Source organism: Physeter macrocephalus, chromosome 5 (assembly GCF_002837175.3).
Source record: "Physeter macrocephalus isolate SW-GA chromosome 5, ASM283717v5, whole genome shotgun sequence".
Classification (NCBI taxonomy): domain Eukaryota; kingdom Metazoa; phylum Chordata; class Mammalia; order Artiodactyla; family Physeteridae; genus Physeter; species Physeter macrocephalus.
In genome coordinates this window covers 52,463,978-52,477,196 of record NC_041218.1, presented here as the reverse complement: position 1 = coordinate 52,477,196, position 13,219 = coordinate 52,463,978, and the positions used below count along the sequence as shown (strand labels likewise).

Genomic DNA, 13,219 nt, shown 5'->3' with positions numbered 1-13,219 from the left:
TTCTAGTTCTGTAAAAAATGCCACTGGTAATTTGATAGGGATTGCATTGAATCTGTAGATTGCTTTGGGTAGTATAGTCATTTTCACAATATTGATTCTTCCAATCCAAGAACATAGTATACCTCTCCATCTGTACACCACATCTTCTTAATGCAGTCATCTGTTGATGGGGACTCGGGTTGCTTCCATGTCTTCACTATTGTAAGTAATGATGCTATGAACATTGGAGTGCATGTATCTTTTCAAATTAATGGTTTCATTTTTTCCAGATAGTGGGATTGCTGGATCATGTTAGTTCTATTTTTAGTTTTTGAGGAACCTCCATACGTTTTTCTGTAGTGGCTGCACTGATTTACATTCCCACCAGCAGTATACAAAGGTTCCCTTTTCTCCACATCCTCTCCAACATTTGTTATTGTAGGCTTTTTGATAATAGCCATTCTGACCAGTTTGAGGTGATACTTCATTGTGGGTTTGATTTGCATTTTTCTAATAATTAGCAGTGTTGAGCATCTTTTCATGTGCCTGTTGGCCATCCCTATGTCTTCTTTGGGAAAATATCTATTCAAGTCTTCTGTCCATTTTTTGATTGGATTTTTTTCTATGATTGAGGAGTTGTATGAGCTGTTTGTATATTTTGGATATTAACCCCTTGTCGGCAGCCTCATTTGCAAATATTTTCTCCCATTCCATAGGCTGCCTTTTTGTTTTGTTGATGGTTTCATTTGCTGTGCAAAAGCTTTTAAGTTTAACTCAGTCCCATTTGCTTATGTTTGTTTTTATTTCTTTGGCCTTGGGGGACTGATCCAAGAAAATATTGTTATGCTTTATGTCAGAGTGTTTCACCTATATTCCAAAAAAAAATAGGTTTTACATAAAGTCATCCCTTGGTATGCATGGTTGGGCATCCGTGGATTGTATACTACTGTAGTACTTATTGAAAAAAATCCCCATATAAGTGGACCTGTGCAGTTCAAACTCATGTTGTTCAAGGGTCCAACTGTGTGTGGTTCATTCTTCCATCTTATACTACCTGTCAGTTTTCTATCACTGCTGTAACAAATTACCACAAACTTAGCAGCTTAAAATACAAACTTATCTCAGTTCTGTAGGTCTGAAGTCCAACACAAGTCTCACCAGGCTAAAGTGAAGTCGTCTCCCAGACCCTGCCCTGGCTCTTACCTGCAGGTCTGGAGGAGAATCTGTGTCCAGGCTCTTGCATGTTGTTGGTGGACTCCAGTTCCATGCAGTTGTAGAACCGAAGTCCCCACTTCCTTGCTGGCTGTCTGACCGACTGCTCTCTTGTCCTTGAACTGGGCCCCTCTGTCTTGGGAGCCAGTGACAGCACTGAATTCTTCTCATGCCTCATCTTTCCTGCGTTTTCTTTGGCCAAATCCCTCTCTCACTGACCCTTCTGCCTTCTTTCTTTTAAGGGTCCACCCAGATAATCCAGAATAATCTGTCCATCTCAAGGTCCACAACCTAAAAAACACCTGTAAAGTCTCCGTTTGCCGGGTTCTAGGGATTTATTAGGTCATGAACACATTTTAGGGGCCATTATCAGGCCACACCAAACCAGCTAATCATGTCAGCATTTCTTCCTGTATCCATTTATGAAACAGAAGTGGTTGTTCTGTTCTAGGAAATACTACTGTATTTACTATCTGTTTTCTAGGTGTTCTGGGATACTAGAACTTGTTTCCAAATCTAATTATTAAAAGAAGTATGGTTCTTACTACCTCACCCACCAGATCCCAATGGGGGTGGGGGGGGGGTCTGCTGTAGCAGCATAAGGCTATATCTTTTTTTTTTTTAACTTCTTTATTGGAATATAATTGCTTTACAATGTTGTGTTAGTTTCTGCTGTATAACAAAGTAAGTGAATCAGCTATATGTATACATATATCCCCACATCCCCTCCCTATCCCACCCCTCTAGGTGGACACAAAGCACTGAGTTGATCTCCCTGTGCAATGCGGCTGCTTCTGGCTATATCTTTTTCAATAGCTAATGTCTAAAACACAGTCCAGCAGGATAACTGGCCAGTCTTAGACAGGTTGCCTTAGTTGCTGTTTGATGTAACCCAAACTTCCAGCACTTGCTTAGATGATGGCATCTTTTCTTTCTGTCTTAAGCCTATCTTTAGTTTTTGATGTTTGGGGTTTTTTGTTGTTATTTTTAAGACATACAAAATTCTAACAGGAATAGAAGGGTGAACCACTTCCCCCAGTGCCTCTTGCCCCAACCTCGAAATCCTTTCCTGTTTGTTTCTTGTGAACTCTGAAATGAGGGTTCCCATGCATTAGCTGTTTTTCACGCAAGTAGATTCATATCACACATTCTGTCTGTAGTATGTTCTTTATACTTATTTCAGAAAACCAGACAAGAGGCATATATAGTACCACCATCTTAACACAACTATCTTGACTTTTGCATGTTCCTTTCCAATTTGTGAATAAGGTGCTTATATTCTATATTGTTGCCACCACTCTGTCCTTTTTTTCTTATATAAGTAAGTATTTGCATAATTTTGTCTCATTTTAATAGAGGTCATGAAAGAGTTATTTTCTTCATTTCTTCCTTATTAAACATTCATTAAAATCTCAAGTGCAGAAAGGGAATAAGTAGGTGATGCTGAGGTAAAAAACAGGTACTGAGTAACATAGAATGTTTCTAACAACTGCTTGCCCTCCTGCTCCTAAAGTAAGAAATTCTAGCAGTAGGTCTCAGCAACTTCTTGCTAAGAGAAAGCAAAAGTGGCTTCAGAGCCCCAGTGGCATCAGGAGCACTCAGGAGACAGTCTGGGTTATTAATAGGAGAAGGATATGAAAGCAGAATAAAGAAGAGAAATATACACAATTCAAAGTTTCCTTTGATACAAAATGTAGCATTTTACAAATTAAACATCCAGAATGCATTGGAAATCCACACATTGCTCTAGACATAGGATTGGTACATTCATCAAAGCACGGCAAAGTCAAAATGGATATAGCTTGACCCTAAGGAACACTGTCCTGCTGTTAGTTAGAGTCTTCTGCTAAACAATAACCTCTGTACTCTAGTGGCATTTACAGTTCGTTTTTCAATCAGTCACTGCATAGCATACAGCACATTCATTCCTCCCCACAGCATTCACAAATTTTTGGATCACAGCATCAGCCTCATCTATTTTTAACAGGAAGTGGGAGCTAGATGGACCCATTTTTCAGAGAAAAGGTCTGAATGTACTCTGGCTTACAATTCTCAACCCTCCTCCAGCTCTTTTATATGCTAGGGTCTAACTCGGACACCGGGTTACCAGCACAAGAGGACCTCCTGTGAAAAAGACACTGTACACAGAGTACCTGGTGGCTAAATTTGAGGCGATTCATATGCAAAAAGTCACCACTTATTAAACTGTTCGGTAAACTGTTCAGTAAATTCATCTCCTAGATCAACCTTTAACGTGGTGATCTAAGCCCCAAAGGCAGTATCTTAATGATGCTGAAAAATACCCAGGCTTGGCTGATAACACGTACAGGCAGACCTCAGAGATACTGTGGACTTGGTTGCAGACCACTGCAATAAAGCGAGTCACACAAATTTGTTGTTTTTCCAGTGCATATAAAACTTATGTTTATACTATCTTATAGTCTATTACGTGTACAATACGTGTACAATAGCATTATGTCTAAACAATGTATATACCTTAATTTAAAAATATATTGCTAAAAAATGCTAACCATCATCTGAGCCAAGTTGTAATCTTTTTGCAGTAGTATCATCAAAGATCACAGATCACCATGACAAATATAATAATAATGAAAAAGTCTGAAATACTGGGAGAATTACCAAAATGTGACACGGAGACACAGTGAGCAAATGCTGTTGGAAAAAATGGCACCGACAGACTTGCTCAACTCAGGGTTGTCACAGACCTTCAATTTGTTAAAAAAAAAAAGCACTATCTGCAAAGTGCAATAAAACAAGGTGTACCTGTAATCCACATATGACACTGTTACTGTGCTCTGCCCAAACCACAGAGTCCATTCAGGCTTATATAAAGAATCAGTGGGAAAACGTTGTTAGGGTCCTTCCGGGTGGCAGCTTTCACAGAAGGTTGCAGTCTCTCCAGGTTAATGTCAGATGAGGCAAACAGATGCTGCACGATCCCAAACCTTTCTGTATCTTTCAGTGGAGCCAAGACTGGCTCTTCAAGATCAGACACACCATCATCAGAGCACGGAGCTGAAATGACACATGTAAACAAATCCACCAAAAAAGGTTATAGAAAATCCACATCATTGGATAATAATGTTAGCACTTCTAGCTAATTATGGGGGGGAAATTAAGTTGTTTACATTCCTCAGATAGAGCAGGGAAAACCCTTAAGCTGTAACAGGATATATTTGGCCCAGGCCAGGACCTCCACTTCACCTGGAGTCCTCTGACCAAATCCCTACTCTCTGAACTCTATCTTCTACTGGATCCACTAACTCCAGTAGATTAGAAAGGTCAGAATATAACTTTCTTATACACACAGTATGTAAGGTTTTTATTTTATTTTAATTCACCTATTAGAATGTCTTACATGTTTGCATGAACTCCTCAAAGGTAGGTACCATGGTTTATTTAGTGATGCTTCTTGCCTGAAGAACCTTTGCCCTTGCTCTTCCTTCCACCTGCGACATCCTTCCTCCAGAGTTCCCCGCAGAACTTTCCTTCTCCTCTCTGAGCTGTCGGTTGAAATGCCACATCAGAAGGGCCCTTCCTAATCCTCTCTCCATCGAGCCACTCGCTACCCCCATATCCCAGCCACTATTACATTATTTTATTGTCTTCATATGCTTGCTGTATCTGAAATTATCTTCCTGACATTCCCTGTTTACTCTGTTTATTAAAACCTAAGCTGCCCAGGAGAGCAGGGACCTGGTCTGTTGTGCTTACCTTATACCCTGCCTAGAACATCGACCCTCAGTTGAACGTTAGTTCTTCAGAGAGGTCACATCAAACGCTGCTCTAATTGCAGCTGCTCAGAATCTGTGAAACTTTGCTTTTAGGGTCTTGAGCAGTGCCTCTGACACAGTTGTTTTTAATCTTTAGTAATTACAAACTTGCCAGTAGATTTGAATTTTAAACAGGCACTCAGAACCAGATGAGATTAATAATGTAGAGAGTAAAATTTAAAATAAAAAATGAAGACTTATAAGGTATGCATGAATTATAACTGAATCTGAAGGGAATCCAAAAGAATTCCAGACATGTTCTGAGCACTGATAATCTTTCTTACTAAAAGTAATAAGCAACTTGCCCCAGGGGCTGAAGGGCAGCACTCATTTGCATATAAAGGAACTTGTCATTTGCATATAAAGGAACTTGTGTGTCTGTTATCAAAATCAGCCTTACAAATCTACACCTTGTAGATTCACCCAATGAAACTCACACAGTGTAACCACAGGTTTCCCGTTACCACGTGGCCTAGACTGTAAATTGTAGATGATGCTTTAGGGAGTGGATCAGGCCTGCTTCTTTAAGCATGAGCACCACATCCGGTGATTTAAGCATGAGTTCCACTGGTGCAGCACAGTGGGCTGTGTCCTGGGTCTGGTGGAGAAGCACCCAGCAACATCTTGCCTTCTTCTCTGAACATCTGCCAACCCCAAGTGCCCAGAGGCACTTCTCGGTATAAGAGAGATTACAGTCACCCAAGGCGGGGTGTGTGTGAAATTAACATTCCCTCCAGATGATTCTAACTCACTTTCTTACCAGCTCTTTCACCAGTTTGCAAATGTGTTTGTTAGTGTATCTGACGCTGTGCTTTCAAAAGCCCTTCAGCAAGCCTCTCAAAATTACTCTGGCCACCAGACAAGACAAGACAGGCATGCAAGGAGATTTCTGTACCCTGCTCTAAGTAAATACCTATAGGAAACATTAGATACCCAAATTCCTTCAGGAGGCAGGAGCCTTGCGGTCCTAACAAACGTTGTTATGAGCTCTAGGGGAGATTAAAGACCTTCCTGAGTGTCTTCACATAAAGAAAAATTACTTCTTTATGTTGAACAGCCCACAAGGGCAAAGAGATGACTCTATGGGTGGGTAGTTTTGCACCAAGGTAGAATACCAGCTGTGCTGGGACTCCCAGTGCATCCTAATGGCTACTCCCAGAACACCAACAGAGCAGAACTTGGAAGCAACCCAAAGATCAAATCCTAGAGCAGACCTGCAGGGAAGATGACAGCTAACTGTGAGCTGGTTGGGAGAGGGAGTTAGTTAGCTAATGCAGTCTTGGCAGTATTTTCTTTTTTTATATACTTCCTGAATGCAGTTGATGACTTTGTAAGTACATGGTGAGGGCTGACTTGGGAAATGCTAAATACTTAGTTGCTGCAAAAGGGAGCTAAGCTAGAAAGCAGAGTTACTGTCGTTGCAGACAATTAGATAATGATACATATTGTTTCCATAACCAAACTGCGCCATCAGCCTTTACCCTCAGCTGGCCGCACCACAGTGGCATGCTGGCTCATTTTCAAGTAGTTCAGTTTTTGTGGTCAAAGTACAAGAACACCGCATTCCTCTGCACAGGTAGAATCTGCTTTCGGTTGTGAATGACATCTAAGCTGCTCCTTGGAATGAAGCCTTGCTGCAGTCTCTGGATGTCTTTGCCACGCCAAGAAGTACCAAAGGCACTAACCTGTACAGTGCTCAAAGTTCCCAGAGTAGATGCATAACAAACTGCAGGGTCCTATCTAGGCAGTCACCCCAATACCTGCTTCCCAGATCTGGGAGCAGAGCTCTGAGCTTTGGTCCTTTGGGTCTACATAGCATGCTGGCCTCAGCCCTTAGTAACCAGGCCTCAAAATGACATAGCCGGGTATCCTCTGCTTCTCTGCCCTAGGCTGAGCAACACCTGCAGAAGCTACAACAGAGGAGCTGCCCCAGCCTACTGATGGTTCCTTCTATTGATGACCCAATTTGTAATTTAAAAAGGAAAAGCTTAACCTTGACTTTCAGGGCTAAGCTCATCATTACCTAGCTCTTGCTCTTGCCATGGCATTTCCTGAGGGCATGAAGCTAATGATATTCCTAGGAGAAAATGAAATGTCTCCCTGAGACAAAGCAGTCCTCTTGAATACCTCCCTGTTGAATTTGATGCAGAGCTGAATCAAACTGGTCCAGCCACAGAACTGCCATTGCAAATAATGTGGTGTCAGGCCCCTTCCCTGCAACACTGCACCAAGCCTTGGCCAAAATCTCTCCAAAAAAATGCAGAAATCATGAGATTTGGAGTATAAATATAAGGTTTGAGTCCTAGCCCTGCTAGCAAGTTCTTCAAATAACTCCTTTCCCTCTGAGCCTTAGTCTTCCTATGGGGTGTGTGATGTGGGCAGGGTGTAAAAAAGAGATTAATAATACCTGTTTTAACCTATTTTGAAGGGCTGTTGTGGATGAGAAAGCCTAACGAGTTTTATCAGCTGTTAGGTGTCCATCTCCTCATCACTTCCGTGTTCCTGCCCATCCCCAGGTCCTCTCTGGGAGGTTCTTACCAGGTAGCACAGTGTAGGAATAATCTGGAGCTTATAACAAGCGCCCAGCAGAACTGCTGCGTTATCTGGCATTTCTGCAGGAGAAAAGAAAAAAAAAATCAGTCACCATCAAAAAGCATCCATGGAAACAGCCAGCCCCCGAGCTGTACCTAATTTATATATCCTCTACCAGTCGGGCAGAGGATATGCTCAGTAATTGTAGAATAAATGAATGAATGGGGCTAAACCGGCAGCAAAGGCCTTTTAGAAAATAGATGTAGGGACCAGGTAACCAGCTCTGTGTTCACCAGAGGATATTTCTTACATGCAATTTGCCAATCAGAAAGAACGGTACAGACTCGGGGAAAAGTGAATCAGCATGGAAAAGTAGAAAGAACCTGGGGTTTGGTGACAGAAGAGCTTTGTTTGAGCGCCACTAAATATTTGGGAGCGACCTTGGGTATACCTCTCTCTTAGCATGTTTCCTCATTTGCATACTACAGATTTTCTTTTTTTCTGCCTATGTCAGAGAACTATGTAAACTATAAAGGGTTATACCTAGGTCACTAATCATTCGGGGGAGAAAGATGTAATGTGGTATAGTCAAGGGGTGGCACAGCAGACCTCCTGAGCCCAGGACTGTGCAGGGCCCCCTGGCCCACGGCTAGCTCAACACAAGGGTACCAGTGGCAGAGAGCATTGGCACAGCGCTGTGTAAGGCTGGGGGCTGCCCCAGAAGGGTCCTGCCAAGCCCTAGGAAAAGGAAATCTAGATCCGTGTTAGTCAAAACCAGTTTTAAATACCTCCCAAGGGAGGACAGATGCAGTTGCTGTAAGGACCCAATCCCTTGGGATACAACCTTTGCACTGAAAAGGCAAAAGAGAAAAGAATCGTCTGCTCCATCAGCTGGCACAGGGAACACTCATGAACCCCCCCATATCCTGCATTAATTAGCAGCCTTATTTATAAATGGCAGTGTGTCGCTGAGGCTGTGGCCCAACAGAGCACAGCGAAACACAGCCTTCTCCTAAGAGCAGAAGAGGCTGCTAGGGGGAAGGGGCAGCCCCGAGGTCTGAGCCTGCCAGAGAACCCCGTAAATTGCGTTTAAATGTGCTTTTGTCTCCAGAGAGTCCCCACAGTTTTCAACAGATCCTCAAGGAGGCCCTGCTCCCAAATCAGGAAGATGAAGATGGTAAAGGTATGGAGCCTTGTGGAAAGATCCACAGGGCTGTGAAGGGCAGGGACAAAGTCCCCTGGGACGTGATGTCCTGGTTGGCTACCATCACAAGTCATCTCACCTGTTCATGTTTCCATTCCTCACTTCTCAGGTGACTCCCAAGTCCCATGTAATCATCATCATCCCTTATTCTTGGAAATACTTTACTTCCATGTTACTCAACGGTCATTCACTACCTTGAGCATGGTGCCAGGGACACAGCTCTACTTTACAGTGCTTACCACCTAATTTCACTGCTTAACTGTAGTTCCCTTGAGGGTGGGGATGATGATTTTCTCCTACCTCAGCATCTAGCAGTGCCTAAAACACAGTAGAGGCTTCTTCAGCGTTTCTGGAATTGAAATGATTTCTTTTGATCTTTCATATTCTGTTTTACAAATGAAACCTGGGAAGTTCATGCTTAAGGTCACAAAATGGTAGGGGAAGTGTTCCAGGAGATAGGCTAGATGCTGAGACTGAAGTGCTTTAAACAAACAGGAGGAGGGCGGTTCAAGATGGCACCGTAGGAAGATCCGGAACTCACCTCCTTCCATGGACAAACAATCTACAGTGATCAGGTGAACAAGGAAAAAAAACCCCATGGCAGCAGGTAGGAGAGGCTGAGCCACAGTCTCCCTGTAAACCCCACACCCCTGGTGCAGTGACCCACAATCCGGGGGGAACTCAAAACCCAAGCTTCTCCCTGTGGTGAAGGATTTGAACCCCACCCTAACTTCTAAGACCACCAGACAGACGAGCCCCCCAAACATCTGGCTTTGAAAACCAGTGGGGCTCACATCCACAAGACCCACGAGCCTATAGTGAACTGAGAAATCATTCTTAAAGGGCTTGCACAGGGACTTACCCACCCACAGGACCCAGCACAGAAGCAGCTGTTTGAAAAGCCCCCATACGCTCTATGAAAGAGGCTTATTTGTTGTCATAAAGCATCAGCCTGGGGGTAGGCGTCTAATTTAACACCCACCTAGGGACCTGCTGGTGTACTCTCTGGGGACCAAGGCCATCAGACACCATCTTGGCACCCTCCCTCTGCCACACTTCAAAGCACCAGTATTTCCCAGAGAAGGGCTATGACACATCTCTGGTGCCCTTGTTTTTGTGGCTGCCACCCAGGAAACACCCCTTGATCGTCTGGCTCTCATGGCCAGCAGGGTTTGCATTCCTGGGTCCCTCGGAACTGTAACACTCAGACTGTTCTTGGCCAGCTACCACCCCCAAGGCACTGTCAGACAGCAAACTGAAACACACCCCTAGTCTTTCTGGGAAAGAGGCCCATTTGCTTGGCCTGAGGGGCAAGCTTCTGGTTTGACGTACGTCTAGGGGTCTGCTCTCGGAACAGAGGCCAATGGGTGCTACCTTTGTGCTCTCCATCTGCCTCATTCCAGGTTGCTGGTATCTCCTGGAAAGGAGCTTATACAATCGTCTGGCTTGTGATTTCTGTGACTGCCACCCAGGTGACACTTCTAGGTCAACTGGCTCTGGCTAGCAGGATTTACACTGTGGTCTGTATATACTTGTATACTTTAAAAGCTGCTGCCTGAAGCTCTGGCTTCTAATCAGCCTAAATCTAGGTGCTGACTGAGATCCTCTTTGGGGCACTGACAGGTGTTGACAAACCCTCAACTATTTGAAGCCACTAAAAATAGGCTGCTTGGACAATCACAAAGGTTTGAGAGACAACAAAGAGCTAGGGTGAGGTTGAATAAGGTCCTCTTACATGAGACCATTTTACCTTCTGCATGGAAACAAACACAGAGTGTCAAGGAAAATGAAGAAACAGAGAAATATGTTCCAAACAGAGGAACAAGATAAAAGTTCAGAAAAGGTCCTGAATGAAAAGCATATAAGTGATTTATTTGCCTGCTAAAAAGTTCAAAATATCATAAAAATGCTTAATAAGCTTGGGAGAAGAATGGATGAACACAGAACTTCAACAAAGAAAGAGAAAATATAGGAAAGGACCAAATAGAAGTCACAGAGATGAAGAATGCAATAAATGAACCAAAACAGACACTAGAGGGGTTCAACCACAGACTAGATGAAGCAGAAGAAATGATCATTGAACTCAAAGACAAGGCAATGGAACTCACCCAATCAGAGCAGCAAAAAGAAAAAAAAAGTGAACACAGCTTAAGAAACTATGCTTACAACATCAAGCAGACCAACATTTGCACTGTAGGGATCCCAGAAGGAGAGAGAAAGGGGCTGAAAACGTCCCTAACCTGGGGAAGGAAACACTCAGACCCAGGAAACCCAGACTGGAGTTCCAAATAAGAGGAACCCAAAGAGACCCACACTACAACACATTAAAATGTCAAAAGTTAAAGACAAGGGAGAATCTTAAAAGCAGCAAGAGAAAAACAACTTGTTACACACAAGTGAACCCCACCCACATGGCTATCAGCAGATTAGATTTTTCAGCAGAAACTTTGCAGCTGAGAAGGGAGTGGTATGATATAGTGAAAGTACCGAACAAAAAAAACTTGCAACCAAGACTACCTGACAAAGTTGTCATTCAGAACTGAAGGGGAGAGAATTTTCCAGACATGCAAAAGCTGAAGGAATTCATCACCACTAGACGAGCCTTACAAGAAATGTAAAAGGAACTTGTTTAAGCTGAAATGAAAGAGTACTAATTAGTAATAGGAAAACATGAAAATATAAATCTCACTGGTAAAGGTAAATATATAGTAAAATTCAGAATAATGTTGTAAGGGTAGATTAATCACTTACAAAACCAGTATGAGATTAAAAGACAAAATTAGTAAAAAAAAAATAAAATAACTATAACTACAATAATTTGTAAAGGGATATGCAAGATAAAAAGATATAATTTGTGACATCAAAACCATAAAATGGCAGGAGGGGGAGAGTAAAAAAGTAGAGCCTTAGAATGCATTCATACTTAAGTTGTTACCAACAGGTATTTATAACCATCTGTTTTAAGTTGGTATGTAATCCTCATGGTAACCACAAATTAAAAACCTATAGCAGATACACAAAAGAGTAAAGAGAAAGCAATCTAAGCATACCACTAGAGAAAAATCATCAAATCACAAAGAAGGAGAGCAAGAGAAGAAAGGAACAAAGAACTACCAAAAAGCCACAAAGTAATTAATAAAATGGCAATAAGTACATATCTATCAATAATAACTTTAAATGTAATTGGACTAAGTTCTCCAGTCAAAAGATAGAGTAGCTGAACAGATAAATTTTTTTTTAAAAAGACCATTATGCTGCCTACAGGAGACTCATTTCAGATCTTAAGGACATACACAGGCTGAAAATGAAGGGATGGAAACATATTCCATGCAAATAGAAACCAAAAGAAAGCTGGGGTTATATAGGCTCTCTTTATATCTGCAGTAAATAGACTTAAAATTAAGACTGTAATAAGAGACAAAGAAGGGCATTACATAATGATAAAGGGGTCAATCCAACAAGAGGATATAACACTTTTAAATACTTATGCACCCAACATAGGAGCACCTAAATATATAAAGAAAATATAACAGACCTAAAAAGAGAAATAGCAATACAATAATAGTAGGGGACTTTAATACTACACTTTCATCAATAGATCATCCAGAGAGAAAACCAATAAGAAATAGTGGCCTTAAATGACACATTAGATCAGATGGATTTAACAGATATATGGAGCACATTCCATCCAAAAGGAAAAGAGTATACATTCTTCTCAAGCACACATGGAAGGAACATTCTCCAGGATAGGTCATATTTTATAGGCCACAAAACAAGTCTTAATAAATTTAAGAAGACTGAAATCATATCAAGCATTTTTCCCAACCACAATGGTATAAAACTAGAAATCAATTACAAGAAGAAAACTGGAAAAGTCAAAATATGTGGAGATTAAACAATGTGCTACTGAACAATATGTCAAAGAAGAAATCAATAGAAAAATCAAAAATACCTTTAGACAAATGAAAATGGAAATACAACATATCAAAATGTATGGGATGTAGCAAAGCCAGTTCTAAGAGGAAAGCTCACAGCAATAAATGGGTACCTCAGGAAACAAGAAAAATCTCAAACAACCTAACTTTATACCTCAAAAAAACAGAACAAATGAAACTCAGAGTTAGTAGAAGGAAGGAAATCATAAAGATCAGAGTGGAAATTAAATGAAATGCAGACTGATAAAAGAAAAAAATCAATGAAACTAATAGCTGGTTCTTTGAAAAGATAAAGAAAACTAACAAACCTTTAGCTAGACTTGCCAAGAAAAAAAAGAATGTAAACTAGATAGCTAGTGGGAAGCAGTTGCATCGCACGGGAAGATCAGCTCAGTGCTTTGTGACCACCTAGAGGGGGTGGGATAGGGAGGGTGGGAGGGAGATGCACGAGGGAGGGGATATGGGTGGGAACATATGTATATGTATAACTGATTCACTTTGTTGTAAAGGAGAAACCAACACACTATTGTAAAACAGTTATACTCCAATAAAGATGTTAAAAA

The 13,219-nt window shown here is 41.6% G+C and overlaps 1 protein-coding gene across 1 annotated transcript in view; it reads right to left on the bottom strand.

Moving 5' to 3' along the window:
* Positions 1-3,822: 3,822 nt before the first annotated feature.
* Positions 3,823-13,219, bottom strand: part of GSDME (gasdermin E) — a 114,912-nt gene continuing 105,515 nt past the window's right edge. Inside the window, 3 exon segments of the mRNA XM_024131386.3 lie at positions 3,823-4,227; positions 7,009-7,012; positions 7,524-7,597. Of these exon segments, the coding sequence (XP_023987154.2) occupies positions 3,998-4,227; positions 7,009-7,012; positions 7,524-7,597 (308 nt within the window). The 3' untranslated portion in view covers positions 3,823-3,997.